This window comes from Leptosomus discolor, chromosome 3 (genome assembly GCF_034619465.1).
Source record: "Leptosomus discolor isolate bLepDis1 chromosome 3, bLepDis1.hap2, whole genome shotgun sequence".
In the NCBI taxonomy this organism is placed as follows: domain Eukaryota; kingdom Metazoa; phylum Chordata; class Aves; order Leptosomiformes; family Leptosomidae; genus Leptosomus; species Leptosomus discolor.
In genome coordinates, this window is record NC_141393.1 from 57,404,685 (window position 1) to 57,422,540 (window position 17,856).

Sequence of the window (17,856 nt, forward strand, 5' to 3'; positions counted from 1 at the left end):
TTTAGTTGAAAAGAGGTTCAATTTAATGAACCATGGTTATTATACAACACTTAGGGGACATGGAAAGCAAATCACCATCCTCCCTGATAGACAGCAGCTACAACCTGGGTGCTTTCTCAGCCAGAGTGTTAGGACATGCTCTTTCTCTCCCCAGGCAGCATCACAAGGGTTAAGGATCAGGGTAGGCAGGGCAGGCCGTGCTAGGGCAGCAGGACCGCCTGCCTACATCCTCAGTGATGTCCTCAGCGGGCATCACGTAGAATTCCATCCCCTTGTACAGCCTTTTCTGTCCATGGTTGGAAAGGCTCTTTCCAGAGGAGATCAGTACCTTCTTCTCTGTATTAGTGTATAATGGGGCACACAGGTTCAAGTGACTTGCCTGGCATCACCCAGCAAGACAATGACACAACCGAAATGAACCCCATGGACTCCAGAGTGCTGGGCCAGTGCTCTGCTGTTCCCTTGGCCAGACAGACTTCTTCTTGAGGATCAAATCTCTCCTCTGGACATCTAACAGGGCACAACACCACTGCAGACTAACATGGACTGCAAAGTCACTGGTCTTCATACTGCAGCAGAGCTGTGTATTTGGGTGCTTTTTTTTTTTTTTTTTTAAAGAAATCTCTCTTAAAATTGCACGTGAAGACTTCCATCAATATTACCGTGCCATTCTCCAAGGCATGGGTGATCATAGCAGCTACTCTGGAGTGGCATCGGATCCTTGAAATGTTCTCAAGAGTGAAAATCATACTGGAGACAAATATTTGATCCAAAGGCCTGTGAAAGTCAATGCACAAGGGACTCAGTCTACGGAGAAGACTGAATTTGAGCAACGTCTGCAGAGAAACAAGGATGTCCAAGTCTCGGCTTAAGATTTTTTTAGGTCAGGAATATCCTGCTAAAACACAAACCAGGAATTTTCTTCGATTCCTGCAGCTTTCAAATATCTACTCATATCTTCACTGAATGCAGAAGAGCCGCAAATTAATACAAATGGCTTTCTTCGACAAGAATTTATTATCATTTTCATCAAGTCTTCATTGAGACGACCGGTGTATGTGTTTTCCTGATAGCTCCAAGGAAGGTTTTCCAGTGATGTTTCCTGAAAAGACAAAAGGTTTACAGTGTGACATGTTAAAAAGGACAATTGATTGCTTACAGCCAAATCTCCCTCTTCCCCTCAGAGTACTGCACAGCACGTTGGTCACCCTTGGGACTCCACCTGGGTAGAACTGACCCATCCTGAGAGCTACATTCCTCTTCCAAAGCCCAGATCAAATCTTTCCCTGTCATGAGACCTAGCCACTCATTCAGAGCAGACTGAACAAAACCAGAGCGTAACTATTGCTAAAAGCCACGGCAGAACCTTCTCCTTGGAGAATCACTTCCCACTGTGCCTTTTCTATTCCCAAGTCCTAAATCCCAAGTCTACTCCTCTCTATCGCCTCTTTCAGTCCCATCTCCCTGGACCAAAACTAAAAGAAGCCAGCCCTGCTCCAGACACAGCTCTGATCCCACGAGAAATATTAGATCCCATGATGTTAGGCCCAGTGGGGACCCCTCTGCTGCTATTAATGAGAAGCAGAAGGTGCTCTGATGTGGTGGTGACAGGCAGCAGAGAGAAATACTCAGACGGACAGACAGACATATAAACCTAAAAGGGAGGATGCACGAGTCAGTGCTGGACCACAACAAACCTGCTAAGAGAAGAGAAGAAAGGGAGAGATGTACACACGGGGCAGACAGTATTGACAGGGGTCATGTTTCTTGCCCTTCGCTGACTGAATTTGAAGACCTCCTCACGCTCTTGAGACAGCACTGTCCTGAAAAGGGTATTTAAGCTAAGTCACCAGGGACAATCACCAGTTACGCCCCTATAAAGTAGCCAAGGGGGTACCTAATTCACAAGCACTTTTCTCTATACCCAACCTCATCTTGCTGAGGCCATATGTAGAACATAATGTATGAGGCAGATCCACCATGAGAGATACAAAAAATGATTCATCTGAGAAACTAAAAATGCAATGGGATTCATTCCCTTAGCATAAATAATTCTTTCTATATCCTCCCTGCAATGAATCCTCATTTCTCAGGGAAATAATTTTCAACTACCAAATCTGTGCAGAACACAGGCAACTTTGGGACCAAATGGAAATGAAAGACTGCTCAAAATGTAAGACCACTGAGAGGTATGCCCTCATCCCATGGACTTGGCAGAAAAAGTAATTTTACAGAGGGGGAAACAACTTTAAGAAGTTTAAAAATGGGTCAGCTGGGAAAAATAATTGCTGGGAAGTTGGCGCTAACATACCAGAAGAAGAGAGCTCTAGCCATGAGCAATGAATGGAAGATAAGGATAGATTAAGGCACTGGTATGAGGAAAGAAGAAATAGTTCATTTGCTGTGAGTCTCCCAGAGCCAAGTTTTGTTTGCACAAATGTTGAGGTGCAACAACAACCATCTGAAGTGGGGGGGAATAATCAACAGTGACTAAGAATCAGTGAGTCCATCCCAACAGAACAGCTACCAAGGAGGTAAAGGGGAACAAGCAGTGACAGCTGCGTCCCCGAAATTCTCCAGACCGGTAGCAGTGTGGGAGTATACAGCAGATTTCACAACAGCAGCTACTGGATGACAAAATACCCTCGATGACCAGGAAAGAACTAAGATCACGCTGACAGAAGAACAGAGGAAGCAGAGGCTCATCCAGTACACAGAACCCTCACACAAACACACTTCACAACCATTTATTTACCTGGCTTAGGACGTAAAATATTCTGATGTTCCAGTATCGAGCCAGATCCTGGAGAAGAGGTTTCAGATAAATTTTGTCAAAGGTACGGAAGCAGCCAACGAGAGTTACAAAGGTTTCATCCTCTTCGTCGTCTGTTATGGACTGGAGGATGGGAAGCATTGGTGCAAGGCCGGTACCAGACGCCAGCATGAGGAGCTCTCCATGCTAACAACAAACCAGAAAATTTTGAATGAGCTGTGGTGACTGGAAACGGGTGTACTCATTGTCAGTTCCTCCTTGCTGCCACAGCGGGAAAGGGTCCCTCGAGAGAGAACGTATCAGAAGGTCATGAAAGACATTCAAATCTCAGAATGTATTTTTCTGCAAAGGATTACAGATAGCACTTTCAGGGTTTATATATCAAATCTAACAAAACTGTATTTTACCCAAATATAAACATTTATCCTGACTTTAGCCTTGATTTCAGCTAATTTATATTTCAGTTTCAATTCTGCAGTGCACTTTGCTGACCTACTGTGTGTCATTTTCCCACTGGAAATGATCTCTGCGTTTATCTTGGATGCTGCAAAGTACAATGTTGAATGATCTCTGGAGGAAACAGCTTCTTCTCCATCCTGATCCACATATCTTCCTGATGCATTATCTCACTTTTCTCAAAGAGCTACCAGCAGCACATAGTGCTTCCCACTCGCAAGGGAGGACGTTCACTCTACCCACAATAAGGCTGTCCAGGCAGTAAAGTGCTGTGCAGAGGAGGACAGGAGGTTCCCAGTGCCTTCCTCAGCTTCCAGCCAGTTCACCAATGCCAGAACTGGGACTTAAGCCCCTGTTGAGCCCTCAGAGGCTGCTTGTGCTCTCTTTTGACTGGGCAGTTTATTGTGAATGGATCTGATCTGCTTGAATCCGAGTCCTAGTCTTCTGACAGCAAATACAGATAACAAAATTTTACTATGAAACTAATGTTCAGGATGCACGTTATACCTCCTAAATAATAAACAGTTCTTCTACAGCAAGTTGTCTTAAAGATTGCTCAGATGCTTTGCAAACTGCATGTACACAGATCTCCCAGACAGCCCCTGAACGCAGCCACTTCTAGGCATGACTACTATGTTCTGCCCCAAATGATTATCTGGAAGCTTTTAAGAAGAGAAGGGAACAGTAGCCTGAAACAGCAGGCAGAGTATTTCAGGAAGCAGAACACAATTGCTCTGCATGGAGCTCAGCCACTGGGATTTTACAGCCTTATTTTTGTTGGGGGGGAAAAAAAAAAGGAGGGAAAACCCCCCAGGCTTTGGGATCTTAATGACCAGTGTTTCAATTTTGCTCCTCATTTGAAAGGTCAGAATTAAGTAACTGAATTAGTATGTGCGAGAAGCCTTTCCCTGAAACTGGATCTGCCTTCCTTTGCCGTGAGCCCGGTATCAGCAGGTGGGATCAACATTTGCAGAGTGGCCAGGTGATGCGACACCTCACTGGAGCTGCCAGAGTTCAGGGAATACCCAAGACAGAAAAAGATCAACACCTTCCCTTCGCTCGTGCACACTCACAAAGCAGCAATGTGGTTCAAACAAGGCAAAACCCGACCCACGCTCATTGTTGGTGCAAAATAAGTTCCCTTTGTTAAACGCATCAGGACCTTCTAATACAAGTGATGAACAGAGAGCCTTGCTAATATTTTCCAGTCTCCCATCCACCTCCCTCTCCTCTTCCTTTCTAAATATTCTGCAGTTCAATACAGTGTAATTTCTCCACTTGACTGCTAATGCCGTAGCCCCATACAGTAACCCAGGAAGTCCCGAAAATAATAATGAAAACAGTAATCAAATCGATGTCTTCCCTTTGGAGTATTAAACAAAGCTACCTGCCACAAACTGAAACATCCTACGTCTCTTAGGGAACTAACCTTATTAGGTTGATATGGGAACCCTCCAAACGGCCCACGCCAAAAGACCATGTCTCCTTTTTTCCACGTTTTTATGTATTGTGACATTAGCCCAGCTTCATAGCACTAATAAAAAACATTGCACAAAAGAAAAGAATAATTATACTCTCTTGGAAGGTTTCCCAGCTTAAAGTCAATTATAAAGTTATCTACATTTAAACAAGAAGGGGACAAAAAAACATTTCATGCATTTAAAAAGAAAGAAAGATCATTCTATTTGAAAAACAACTCAAAGTTATACCCAAAACAAAGACATTTAAACCAAATCATATTGGATCCATTCCAGCTTGACTATAATGTAAACACAACCCACTCTCATACAGTCTGAATTTCCAAAACTGGAAAAAGCTTATCAGAGTTCTTGCTTACAAAGCACACAGAGAAGAGTGTCTTGAATGCAAAGCACAGTCCAAGCCTTCAAGCGTTCTCCAAATCTCAGGGTATGTGGTCTGGAAATGCCCTCTGGGTACTGATAGTTACATAAACACTGCATAGCTCTTGCTTTATTTCAGTCTCCCAGATGCTGTGTTGATACAATTAGTGACCCAAAGTCAGGTTTCTCATTTATAAAACTCTTGTTTTCAGAACTGATCATCTGGATGCTAAGGGATGCCTTCACATTTTCAAAAATAATAAGTTAATATGGGCCTCATGGAAGAAAAACACTAGCAAAATCTGCCTGACTTTCTACCAGGCACAAGCAATATTATCTAGGCTTCTGCCTGCAGGAATGCTAACCCTGCTCGTGACTGATGAGGAAAGGTCAGTGCTTGCCAGAAACAGCGACGCAAGGAGAGGCTGGAAAATGAAGGGCTCACCCAATCAGTCTTGCTGCTATGTGGATACGTATGTCTTACACGTGTGACCGGTTTACGGTTATGAGAACAAACACTCCCAGAACGGCCACAGTCTGTGGGATCTGGCCAGAGAACAAGAGCTGGTCCAAGCAGCAAGAGCAGATAAGCCCAACAGCAGCAGCAGACAACTGGTCTTGCACAGAGGCGATGCCACTAGTAAGCCTCAGGAAGAGCAACACAACCAAGGGTCAAAAGATGAGATGTGATATAAGCCCTCGAAGATTCCAGTCCACATGAAAGCAGCGTATTTTGGGGTATTTTCTGCACACACATTGGACTGAAGCCCAGTTCCACACCCCAGTGCCTTGGCTGGCCACCAAGCTGCACTGCAGGCAGATGAAATTGGTGAACCAGCTAAGAAAAAGTGCGCTTGCAAGCAGTGTTAGCTAATAAACATAGATGCTCCTCCCCTCCTAACAACCTCACTCAGGATACCTCAAGAACTATCAGCACCAGTTGTTACATTCAAAAGGTAAACTAACACACACATATCCAGGCTTTGAGCTACTGTCAGAAACATTTTACATTAAGAGGGCTCTGGGCAGGTACTAAGTCTCATACAGAGTGTACAGTTGCTGCAAAGGAGCAGTATTTTATACCTACCTTCTCCAAATATCTATGCAAACCTGCAGAAAAGTCAGCCCCACTTACTGCCTATTCCAAATGGATCAGGGTAATGGAAACTAAACCAGTCTTTCTTTCACCAAAATCATTTCCAAAAACTGAAGTCAGAAGTGATTAAGAGGGTTTAAAATGAATTTTTCTAAATAAAAAGAAAAAAAATTATCTCCTGGGGGAAATCTTCTACACCCAGTTTTACATGGAGAGAAACCCTAACATTATAAAATCACTCAAAAAGAGGGTTATACTCCGTAAACGGCAAGTCTCTCACTCTTAACTGTAGTATCACAAATGCAATGCTATAATAACAGGAGACAGAAGGGTTTGAACAGTGCTTGGATTGCATAGTAATAATAATAATATAGTACTTTCCAAAATTGCCTGAATAGTGTGAAATACCACAACCTACAGGGTGAGGTATAAAAACGGCTGCTTTACACTGGGTGTTACCAACCTCTTTTGTCACTGCCAGAGCATAACTATAGCTCCCTTGGGGATGAAAGGTTCTACATAAAGGAAAGGTATCATTACAATCATTACTATTATTATTGAAATGCAAAACCTGTGAGTAATAAGCAAGTATACATGAAATTTCACAGTCATCCTGTGAACGTATCCTATTAATGCAACTCAAACGTAACATTTCTCTCCCTTACCACACACCAATTGCTACAAGAATGGTGAAATGACCCTCCCACAGGTGTCCTACAGAAGCTGTATGCTTTTCTAAAGAACAGGGTTTGTGTTCGAACGTACAATGCATAATAAATCCCAAAATGTGAAATCCTGGACGACAGGCAGAGGACAAGGGGTCATTCTCTGCAAGCCACCCAGCACTCTGAGTTTCACACCTATACTGAAGCCTGTGTCTGCCCTGAGTAATCACTAGTGACATACAAATGCAGTACTGGAAAAATCTTCAATTTGATATTCTCCACACAAAGTAATAATTTTCGAGGGTCTTGCAGACTTTATTCAGACAAATTTCCAGCCAAGCTCTCCTATAAAATCCTTTTGAATGGAACCAGCATTTTGTGGTGGCCTCTAGAAGGGCCAAAACATCCAAAATGGGGCTCTGCTCCCCCATCCATCCTGACAGGTGCAGCCTGTGCCCGTGGGACATGGGGACCTTCTCAGACTGCAGGCAGCTCCAGAGCCCTGCCTGCAAACCAGAAACAGCTGCCTACTGTCTGGCTACATTTTTAAACAAAATGAAAAAATCTTCAGAGGAGTGTTCTTAAGGAAAAATACAGGGAGGAGGGTAACGGTGGGGCAGACTTACCAAAACCAGTGGTTCAACTAGGCTGACAACCAGGTGTGAATTCAAAGACAGATTAAAAAGGCTGAACAAAATCGGGGAAGTGGAATGGGCACCTCTTTCTGCACTGGTGACCCCAGGGCTCCTGCAAGGCTCTCCCAAATGCTTAACAGGGCTTATGCTGCAAAGCACTTGTTTGTGTGTCATGTTCCTCTGCTTTCAGTTTTGTGGGAAAAACTGCAATTTTTCTCCACAAAACACAACTGCTTCAAAACACCACAGAAACAGTCCACAAGGGATTTGAGAGAGTCTCGCTTGAAGTGCTGACAGCATGCTTGGTTCCTAAAGAAGACATAGTCCCCGGCACCTTAGACTCCAATCCATATTGTACAGGCTTACTTACTTTCATTAAAACTTCAAAGTACCCTTCTGCATTCCCTGGGCTAATCGGAGTATAGGCTCGCTGGACCTCCAAACCATTCACCACTCCTCTGAGGAGAGAAATACAGGAACCCACTGTGACTTGGGTCATTGACTGGTATTACTAAACTTCTGCAGTTCTCTGGGGAGACGAGGGAGACAGCAGGTCCTCTTCCCAGTGGCCCAGCCTGTGCACAGATGCAAAACATTTCCCTTCCAGAGGTAAAAATCCAGGGGGAACGTAATGGCTAAATGCACCTTTTGTTTTCCTGGTAGTGGCCCCAGCTGCACCATACGCTCAGCTCTTGGATACACCCCTGGAAGGACGTTTGAGCCGTTTTTTGAGAAGCAGCTGAACGTGCAAGAGTGGCAAAGAGGAGACAAAATGCTTTCACGGTTAAGTTTGCTGTCCCTTTTGGGCTGGGGTCTGCTTTCCCTTCTGTGTTCGGACAGCATCTGGTAATTAAATAACGACAGCGAGGGCACAGCCTTGACCTGAGCTCTTGTCAATACACACCGCGTTTTCCTGTAGGTCTTCTCTTTCCATAGAATATATCCACCCTGCTCTTTACTACTGACTACAGCAGTTGATCGAAGTGACCAAAGCTTTTCCTCTGCTGCATTACGAGAGATGGCTGAAGGGAGAATCGTGTACTTTCAGCAGCCAGTCAACTGTACGCATCAGCTGTTAATGTACAAATAACGTCAACAGATACAGATCAATGGCATCATAACACAACTTTTTCTATCTGGCAATGATCACCACAGATGGCTGAGAAAGACATAAAACTTTTCCCAAGGGGCCCCTTTCTGGCAAGCAATAAACTACACAGGAGGATTGTTTTGTCAGAAATCAGTCAGGAAATGCCCAGACACTGCTGGGGGTTACACCCCGGGTGCTGAGTTACCCCAAGATACAGGGCCTAAAATACTGAGGTCTAGGGTAAGTACAGCTCATTGCCTTCATTCCAGCATGCTGGAGTAAATCATCTGTTGTAACATCTATTCTTTGAGTCTTTCTTTCTGCAAATGGATTCTCTTAATCACACCTAGTTCTTTCTGACCCACTGATGCAAGGATAATGCTGAAGAAAAATGCAGCTTTGGAATGGCTTTTACCCTAAAATTAGCAGAGCTAGCGAGCTCACAAGTTCTTTCATCTGTGCCATTGTGGAGGTATAGAAATTATGACTTGCCTGGTATGAAGCCTTTGTCTATTGACAAAAACCTACGTATTAGGTTACATAATGCAGACTGTTTAACTAGCACAGAGAACAATACCTTAACACGATATGTTGTCCTAAACTCAATCGCAGACTGCTATTTCCCGGTAATTCAAATCTGTACTGGTAGGTGTCCTCTGTTAGCTGCTCCACTGAGCTTATGTTGAATGCAGTAAATGTATCTGGATTCAGTTCTGAATTACTGCTCTGCAAGAACAACAATAAATAATTACTTGGTTAGATGGTGTCTTTTATTATTTCATTTTTCTTTGGAAGCAAACGTGTGTGCTAATTTAGTGCCAGAGATACTCAGGCCTCCAGAAGAATGCGTATTAAATGCTGAGGCCCAGCGCAAATTTCAGCTCTCTGCTGATTCATTATGATGTTCTGCGGCACACACTTTGGGATCTTGCTTCCCCCCCACACCTTTTTTAAAATTACATTTTTTTACACCTTTACAGCAAGGTCATCCTATTACGACTCACTGCAATCATTTTCTCAAGTCTGGAAACAAACAAATAAAACCGCTAAAAGAGGTGAGCGCTGCTTTGGGCACAACTTTGAAACCTACTGATGACCACTCTGAATAGGAAATACTGTTAGCTGTTTCAAGGCTGATCATTTCTGCCTGACCCAGTATAGTTAATCTTACGTAAAAGGGCACTGACAAGCTTAAAATTATGCTCTGAAGACAACTACTCCACCACACACAATGCAGCTTTTTTCATCCTCAAAACAAGAGTCTAAAAATCAGGAAAAGATGAAAAAGGTCATGAATACAGAGCTTCTCGGAGGAAACTGTCAGGGAAAACTGTGATTCTTTGTACCTTTCACTCAGTCCCTCTTCCCAGAGAGGCTGTCTCTGGCTGGCTGGGGGACCCCAGCAAGGAGAAGCTGCAGTTCCAGGGCTGTAATGTGACACCAGGGCGAACTCGAAGCTTGGAAAATCACATTACAGCAGGGAGAGAGCGGGCAAGGGGGAGGGTGGCTGTGAAGGCAGAGTTTAGGGAATTGCATTTACAGCCTTCTCTTAAGGCACCGCTTTAATCTATTGCTGCATCCCTTGCCCAGCACCACAACCCCACACGCTAACAAGTACGATCAAAGCACAGGCTGTAGGATGTGATGAAGATAAATTGACCTGCTCCTTCTTTTCCATGAGGAAGCTTTTGTCTTGTTTTGCTTTGGCCCTCTCCCATTGTGCAAGTTCCTTCTCATACACATCGTAGATGCAGGGTTTGCAGCCGCTGCCGCAGCACTGGGATGGAGAAGGTTCCTGGGGTTTAAGAGCCAACCAGTCATGCTCATTTCCACTCATTGTCTGAAAAAAACACAAGCCCTGCATCAAAACCAGCACAATGAAGAGCAGCACGTGCTCATCAGCTGAGCATTATTTGGAGTAGAACTGAGAAAATTTCTCTTGAGTATCTTGCATGTGTACCTCGGCGGACTTGGAAAACCGAAAACCTGCGACACAATCTAGTGCCTGCAATGCTCCACTTTTGCTGAAGTGCTCTCTGCCTCTGCATCGTCTGGTGCAGGAATGCCAGATATCACAGCCACCATCCCAGAGCTGCACAGCAGACCCCAGCCCAACCTCAGGCTCTGCTTCTCAGCCTGGCTGCCCAGCCAAAACTACCTTCAGCAGCAGGCACACCCTTACTCCTGCTCGTTCTGCCATGGTCACTTCCTACAAGAGTAGCTTGGTCAGCTGGAGCAGAAACATCTTAAAAATCTGCAGCTTGGTCCAGGAGAATGGATAATGAACGCCAACCACCAAGACAGGGCCTGCCAGAGCACAGCTTTAAAATGGCAGGAGGGCAGTGAGATGGAAGTGGGGTTTAAAGCAAAGAGACTAGAGGCAAATGTGGTAAAGTCACAGGCAAGCAAAAGAACACTTTGGTTATAAGTAGATTTGAGCCTAGCTTTAAAGGCAGATATGTAGCAAATAGCAAGAAGCACCGGCAGTGTGATTTTTATCCCTTACCACTTACAGCTTCAGACACAGCTGTACCTACCAAATGCTCAAACCAAAAGCACGATGCAGACCTCTCAGGGAATCTGCTATTTTTACACAATGGTTGGCTTAATGCCGTTCCCAATGCATTTGTAACTGTATCATTTAAACAAAAAGAGGTCCAAAGGAAATTATAAAGCCACGGGTGACATGGCTGAGGAACAGAACACTTAGCACTTAGAGCAGCTTCGTTTTCAAGATGAATTAATTAACTAACCTTCACTCCTGCAAAACAAATACACTTATTCTAACGTTACGGGGCAGGGCGGGGAGAAAGAAGAGAGGACCAACAGGCAAGCGGTCCTGCCTTCCACAGCGGCCGCCGGTTCTGTGCCCCCTGAGCGGGTCTGGGGGACTCTAAGGTGCGGGGGGACACACGACCTCGACCAGGTCGCGGGTGGAGCCCGGAGCCCCCAGCCTCCAGGCTGGCCACGTTTCTAGAATTTCGAGCACTTACTGTGCGTGCCCGGGGCCTTGGGCACACCGCCCCGCAGGCAGAGCGGCCCCGACCCCGTGAGGGCCCACGCCGGGGCCCGGGCCCAGGCCCAGGCCCACACACAGCGGGTGCACAGGCCCCGCCAGGCCCCTGCCCCTGCCCCTGCCCCTGCCCCTGCCCCTGCCCCTGCCCCTGCCCCTGCCCCTGCCCCTGCCCCTGCCCCTGCCCCTGCCCCTGCCCGCCAAGGGCCACTCTCGCAACTGCTCCCCCCAGCCCACCCCGCAAGAGAGGAACCGCCTTCCCTCGCCCGCCTCCCGACTTACCAACTTGGCCCCTGCCTTTCACCCGCCGCCCCGCCCCGCAGCCTCCAGGCCATTTGCCGACCCTCCCTGACCGCGAGGTGCCTGTTCGCCATTGGCCGCCGCCGCCGCCAGTCATTGGGGGGGGGAGGAGGGGGGTGTGCACGGCTGCTGCGCTCCCGCCGTGCCGCGCGCGCTAAGATGGCGGCGGGCGGCCTTTGAGGTGACGGCAGGAGGATGGTGGCGGGGCCGATGGCGCTGAGGCCGATGGCGCTGAGGCGGGTGGCTGCGGCGCGGGGCCGCGGCACCCTCACCCGCGGCATCCGTATCTGCCCGGCGCCGCCTCGTCACCGCGGGCCGCTGCCGCGCACCCCCTGGACCACCCGCGGGCCGCCGCCGGAGGTTCTGGCCCGGGCGGTGGAGCGGCGGCCGGTGCGGGAGCAGGTGGAGCTGGACACCATCACGTACGCGGGGCGGCAGCACTTCGTCCCTGGCCTGGCCCGGCCGCGCTTCCCGCCCTGGGACCGCGGCTGGTATGACCCCTGGCACTCCCGGGGACCGCGCTACGAGGACATGCCGCTCTACAAGGAGCGCGGCTGCTACATCTGCCATCAGGGCGTCCGCCTGCTGGAAGGTACCGGCCCGGGGGTCCTTCCTTCGGGCCTCTTGGCCCTCCTCGGCCCGGGCCACCCACCTCCATGTCCCCCTAACGCTGCCCCGGGCCGCGCAGCCTGTTTAAGCACTCAGCCCTCACCGCCAGCCAAGGTTTCTCCTCGCATAGTGCAAAACAAGACAGAGGGGGAAGAGCCCGCCCTGCCTCATGAGCTAAAACTGCGCTCTCAGCCCGTTGCCAGCCCGCCCAGCGGCCTTGGTAATAAATATTCTGTTGTTTTTTGTCTCAAGGGGTTCGGCAAGCTCAGTGGCTAACCAAGACGAAGCTGGTGGAAGGCTTACCTCCGCCGGTGCTGAGCATCATTGACAACCCGGCTCACCAGCTCGAGGAACACGAGGAGGGCATAATGCGTGCGATCTCACACGCACGGCTCTGGGACACGACAGAAGTTGCTCCCAGGAGAGAACATTATTGGTAAGTCCTTGGTCATAGGGAAAAACTTCCCGCTGCGTGGTTCTGCCTTCAGCATAAGCTGGTCATCAAGCAGGTGACTTAAGAACCAGAGTTTTTAGCAAGACAAAAGAAAATTCATACATGGATTTACTGTTGTATCAGTTTGTCAGCTTGTAAAACAAACAACAACCAAAACAAAAAAAGCCCAGTTCTGAATACTAACAGTAGTACTGGTGTAAACACATACGCTGCATTAAAGCTTCTTTCAGGCCAAGGTCTGTTTTCAACTCGAGATCCACTTCTAGCTGATGCAGAATGTCAGTTTTTTAAATAACTAATGGTAAGCATTACCTCTGCCAACTTGGAACAGGACTGGCGTGTGGGCTATTAATCTGAAATCTGTGTTAAGTGTTTGGAAATGTTATGTTATTACATGTTTTACATACAGTAATGTTACACCATTCATGTCCCAGAAGCATCTGCCTGCCATTATGATCACATTTTTTATATAACTATTTTTTTTCTCTTTCTAAAGCCCAGTACTGTTTGAAGACTTGATACATGTATGTCGGTTAATGTCTGTGAAGTATCCTTCTCTGGCTAAAAGAATGTTGTCTAGAAACTACAAGGTGGCAGCTACGTGGGAAAGAGGTTAGTTGCTGCTACGGTGGAAGCGTTTAGCTCTTTTCATTAATGTAAGGGGGGTAACAAATCTGCTAGCTTTAAGGCTGAGAACTTGAAGAAAATGAAAGGATTTCTGGAACCAAGTAATTATTTTAGTTTAAGTAAGCATGGGCGGCCTTGGATGATGGCAGGATACTTGCCCTGAGGAGATTATTAGGGTGTTAGACAGTATCAGCGAGATGGTGGGCAAAGAGAATCAGCGTCTTGGAACTGGTTGTTTAATTTTTTGTGTCCAAAATCTGTACTGTTGTTTTTCTAAGTATGTTTAGTTAAGAAACTAACACCAGCAATTAACACTGGTATTTTAGAAGAAGAACCTACAGGTGAGCTACTATTTGAGTTTGGAGGTGAGGGGGAGAGAGCGAGCCCTGAAGATCAACAACTTGTTAGAATCATAGAATCACCATAGAATGCTGCTGCCTGAAAGGAAACATATGTCCTTCCCTAATCTTATTTCAGCAATGTGTGAATGTAGCCTAATTTCCCTCCCCAGAATCCATTCTCCTTCAGGTCCGTGGCCTGAATGGAATACTTATGAACTCTGTGGCCCAAATACCACCAGTGGCCTCCAAGGAGGAGATACTGGCCACTGAAGAACATGTTCTGGAGACCTTCTATCCCATCTCTCCTACAATCGATCTTCAGGAAGTGAATGTGTACAAAGAGCTCAACGACACAGGTAAATCTAGCTGTCAAGAGTAAGTCTCTGTCGGACTAAATGCTCAGGTTAACCCGGAGTCCTTGCCCTTCCACAAGACAGCAGTGGGTAGGGAGTGTATGGGAGTGAGGGGACAGAGGAGCCGGGCACAGCATGTGCAGTGCAAGCGCTCCAGACCTGTGGCAAGTGTATTGTGGTCTAAAGAGGACTGTGAAGAAGAACTTAAATCTCGGCAAATTACTTTAACAGTTCCTGAAGATACAGGAGAAAACATTGGCTGTGTAGTCTCTTACTGAGCGTTTGCTGACATGATTATCTGCCATTTAGGTTTTAGAGATGGTTATCCCTACTCTCATCCTCACACTCTGTTCTTCCTGGAATCAGCCAACATTCGTCCTAACAGGTTCAGACCAGAACAACTTCGTGCTAAAATGCTGATGTTTGCTTTTGGCAACGCGCTGGCGAAGGCTAAGGTGCTGTACGGGGTACGTATTGGAGACTGCTGCTGGCTCCCTAGGGCTTTGTCATTTCTCGGGTGCTGCAGCTAGTGGAAAGAGCTGTGAGATTCCCCTGCCGTGGTGTGTTACAGTAGTTTTCAGATCTGAGTTTCCCAGCCCAGAGGTCTAACTCCAACCTGCAGGTACGGTTACTGACGTCTGCTGATCCAGGAAACTGTTGCTCAGCAATGAGCGTGTTCGTGATGTAACACGCATTGGAGTCATAATGGGTAGGAACCAGGGAGTAAGTTCAACTGGAAAACTCTAACCCATCCCACAGCTCCGTATGTAAATTGATACTTCATTGCTGGCCGAAGGAGGAATTTTAATTAAAATACAGAATCTACATTCAAAACTTGTTTGACTAGAGTAATTTTCTGGGCAAGGTAACAATACATTTATTAAAATCTTGGCTTTAAACCAAGTAGAAGATGCAGAATCAGCAAGTACTCATACAATTTCTGTAGTAACTGGCTTTTTAAATGTTCTCCTCCCCCCTCCCTTCTTTCCTAGAATGATCCCAAGGTTTTGGAGCAGCCAATAGTGGTGCAAAGCGTTGGCACAGATGGCCAGCTCTTCCAGTTCATGGTGTTCCAGTTAAATACAACAGACCTTGTCTCTAGCGATGGCATAAAAAATCTAGTCTGGATTGACTCTGATCAGAATCTGTATGAAAAAGCCCAGTGTATTCCAGAAGTCAAGAAAAGAGTTGTTACGGTGAGCAAAACTTGGGAAATGGTCTGGGAAATCCTGCCCTCTCACCTCTGCCGGAGGTTTGGGAGCTGGCGTAGAGCTGCAGTGCGGGTTTTAGGCCACCTGAAGGGACCTGACACAGGCACTGGCCTTGTTCTTACTTAAGCAGGTGTTACTGACAGGGAGTATTTGTAGTGCTGATGTACCACATAGCGTGCAAGCCACATGCCAAGCTTAATACGAGCTCCTACATAAAGATATCCCCATCTGTAATCTACCAGCTCATAATACGCTTGTTTAAAATCAGCTCGTGCTCTGATGAGGGAAGTGCTTGCATGCAACTGTCAGCTTCGCTGTCGAGTAAACAGAGCGCAGTGCTGTCAGCCCTGGTTACGCTGGGAGGGCGTCTCAGTGTGATGGGCAAAGGGATTTTTGCCATCTGAGATTTCTACCAGTGGAACTGCCCACGGACAAATCCACCTGAGGTGGGAGAGCATGATTTGGAAGCTACCACGTCTGAAGTCTTGTTCAAGCGTATTTAAAGCCGTTGTTTGTCTGCATTAATCACTTCACTGCAAACTGAGCATCCGTGTCTTTCTCTCTGCAGAAGCCCGCTGGAATATATGGCTTTCAGCCAGACACATTCAAGAAGTTTCTGGCACTGTATCTGCATGGAACTGTGTGAAAATCAGCTCAAATGGAAATACTTCGCCAACTGTACCTGCTGCTTCTCTTTGCCAGAACCATCACATGATTAAAGAAAGGTGGATTAATTTACTTTCAAAAATAAATTATATTGTTACTGAAAGTAAAAAGTTTTTTAAACTAAAGCGTGCATGAAGAAACCCTTTCATTTTGGGGGCTCACCTCTGGATTTGAGTTAGAGTCATCAAATGCATCCTCCTGCACTCTTCCACCATTGCCTAGAAAGAACGTAAGCCAGTCATTATTCCTCTGCGCAGGTTCTGCTCTCGGTGTGCCTTTGCACAGAGCTAGACTCAAACCTATTTTCCGAGGTTGCTTTGAGGACCTCTGAATGCAGTGTACGGGGAAGAGACTTACAAAGCTTCAAGGGGGCAGCCTGAGACAGGAGCCTTTTTCATTCTGCCTGGCTTTTACTTTGTTTTACTCCTGGCTGCTTTGGGATGTGTCGTGCCGCCCTGCGCTTAGTTCCCAAAGCACTTAATCGGTGAGATTGCTTTGTTGGATCTATAGAACTGCAGGTCTTTTATCCCCCAATCCTGGATGAAGAGAACTATCCATTTTGGGAAAGTGGTGTAGAATGTAGCCTGAAACTTTGGTGCCTGGTAGCTGGTATTTGCTGCTAAAAATACAAAGGAAGAATTTCTTCCTGCCACACAGAGTTAACTGAGCAGGAAGCGTATTCTTTTTAAGATGGGGGGATTAGTGTGGTTTTTGTGAAATGAAGGCTAAATTAGCTCCAGCCAAATGTAGAATGTTTTGCAATTCTGCACTGATACCCTCCAGCACATGGGAAGGAATAGGACAGCCTGCACTATTTTGAGGTGTGGAAGAGCATATTTCCAAGAAATTAATCTCGCTTCGGTGTCTTGTGTCAGAGACTGGTCTGTTCTTTGTGATCTTCTCTGACCATCTGGATGAACACCCCAGTTGTGGGTTCCAGTCTCAATGCATCAGACAACTCTGCACCGCAGGTTTCAGAAGACAGATTTTCACTAGTCAAATTTGAGATCAACAGTTGCGCCCAGTAAATTGGGATGCATCAGCTGTGAGTTAAATTAACAAATCCCTGAATAGTTAGGAGAAAATACTTGAAAGATAAATAATCTGGTAAGTGCTGCATTGATCTAAATCATGTTAATTCTGCCTGCTCAAGGGATGCCTAATTCAGCTTATCGATTTAAATCTGCTCAGATCCGTAATTTGCACCCAGTTATTTAGGAACGTGTTTTAATACACTTGTGCTCTGTGGAAGCTGTTCCGGTAGATGTCTCTTTCTCAGGCTGTTGGCTCTCTATGTCCCACGGACCCAGCTGAACATCTTCAGGCAACAGCCCTTGGACTGTTGACGCCCCCTCGCCCTGCCAGCTTTGGGTCATGACCGGTCTTGAGTGAGAAACCTAGTAGGGCAGCCAGCTGCCGCATGAACGTTCGCAGAGCAGTTTCGCTAAGGCAACGTAATAGAAGAGTGGCTGTGGTGGAGCAGGGGCATGGAGAGATGAAACGCCTTGCGTGCTTCTGGTAGATGTGGGAATCTATGAAGACGGGCTACATGGGCAAGAGTCAAAGTCCATTCAGATGCTTTTACCTCAACAAGGACATCTCTATTAGGATGGGCAGCAGAAGAGGAGAAACTAAGCGAAGCTCGAGTCCTGCTGTCTCTGAGGCTGAGCAGAGACAAAGCAGGAGCACAGGGAGAGAGGGAGAAGGCAGAACAAAGGCAGTTTTG

At 46.6% G+C, this 17,856-nt stretch overlaps 2 protein-coding genes across 2 annotated transcripts; one reads left to right on the forward strand and one right to left on the reverse strand.

The window, feature by feature from the left end:
* On the reverse strand, positions 1–10,396 carry CYB5RL (cytochrome b5 reductase like). The gene is made up of 6 exons (XM_009952859.2): positions 10,217–10,396; positions 9,134–9,282; positions 7,837–7,924; positions 4,659–4,763; positions 2,756–2,959; positions 1–1,102 (listed from the first exon to the last, which is right to left on the reverse strand). The coding sequence occupies exons 1-6, from the start codon at positions 10,391–10,393 to the stop codon at positions 899–901; spliced, it is 927 nt and encodes a 308-aa protein (XP_009951161.2). The 5' UTR covers positions 10,394–10,396; the 3' UTR covers positions 1–898.
* Positions 10,397–12,079: 1,683 nt separating this feature from the next.
* Positions 12,080–16,187, forward strand: MRPL37 (mitochondrial ribosomal protein L37). Its single transcript, XM_009951861.2, has 7 exons — positions 12,080–12,461; positions 12,731–12,914; positions 13,429–13,544; positions 14,071–14,256; positions 14,563–14,720; positions 15,246–15,449; positions 16,033–16,187. Exons 1-7 carry the CDS (start codon positions 12,080–12,082, stop codon positions 16,108–16,110), a joined length of 1,308 nt encoding a protein of 435 aa, XP_009950163.2. The 3' UTR covers positions 16,111–16,187.
* Positions 16,188–17,856: the final 1,669 nt, after the last annotated feature.

Bases quoted from the DNA above. Each gene is read 5' to 3' on its own strand.
- CYB5RL (XM_009952859.2), bottom strand. From the start codon at position 10,393: ATGAGTGGAAATGAGCATGACTGGTTGGCTCTTAAACCCCAGGAACCT. The intron at 9,283-10,216 runs GTCAATTTATCT...TTGTTCTTGCAG, and splicing joins TCATGGAAAAGAAGGAGCAG to AGCAGTAATTCAGAACTGAA. The intron at 1,103-2,755 runs GTAAATAAATGG...TTGTCTTTTCAG, and splicing joins TATTTTACGTCCTAAGCCAG to GAAACATCACTGGAAAACCT.
- MRPL37 (XM_009951861.2), top strand. From the start codon at position 12,080: ATGGCGCTGAGGCCGATGGCGCTGAGGCGGGTGGCTGCGGCGCGGGGC. The intron at 12,915-13,428 runs GTAAGTCCTTGG...CTCTTTCTAAAG, and splicing joins CCCAGGAGAGAACATTATTG to CCCAGTACTGTTTGAAGACT. The intron at 14,257-14,562 runs GTAAATCTAGCT...TCTGCCATTTAG, and splicing joins CAAAGAGCTCAACGACACAG to GTTTTAGAGATGGTTATCCC.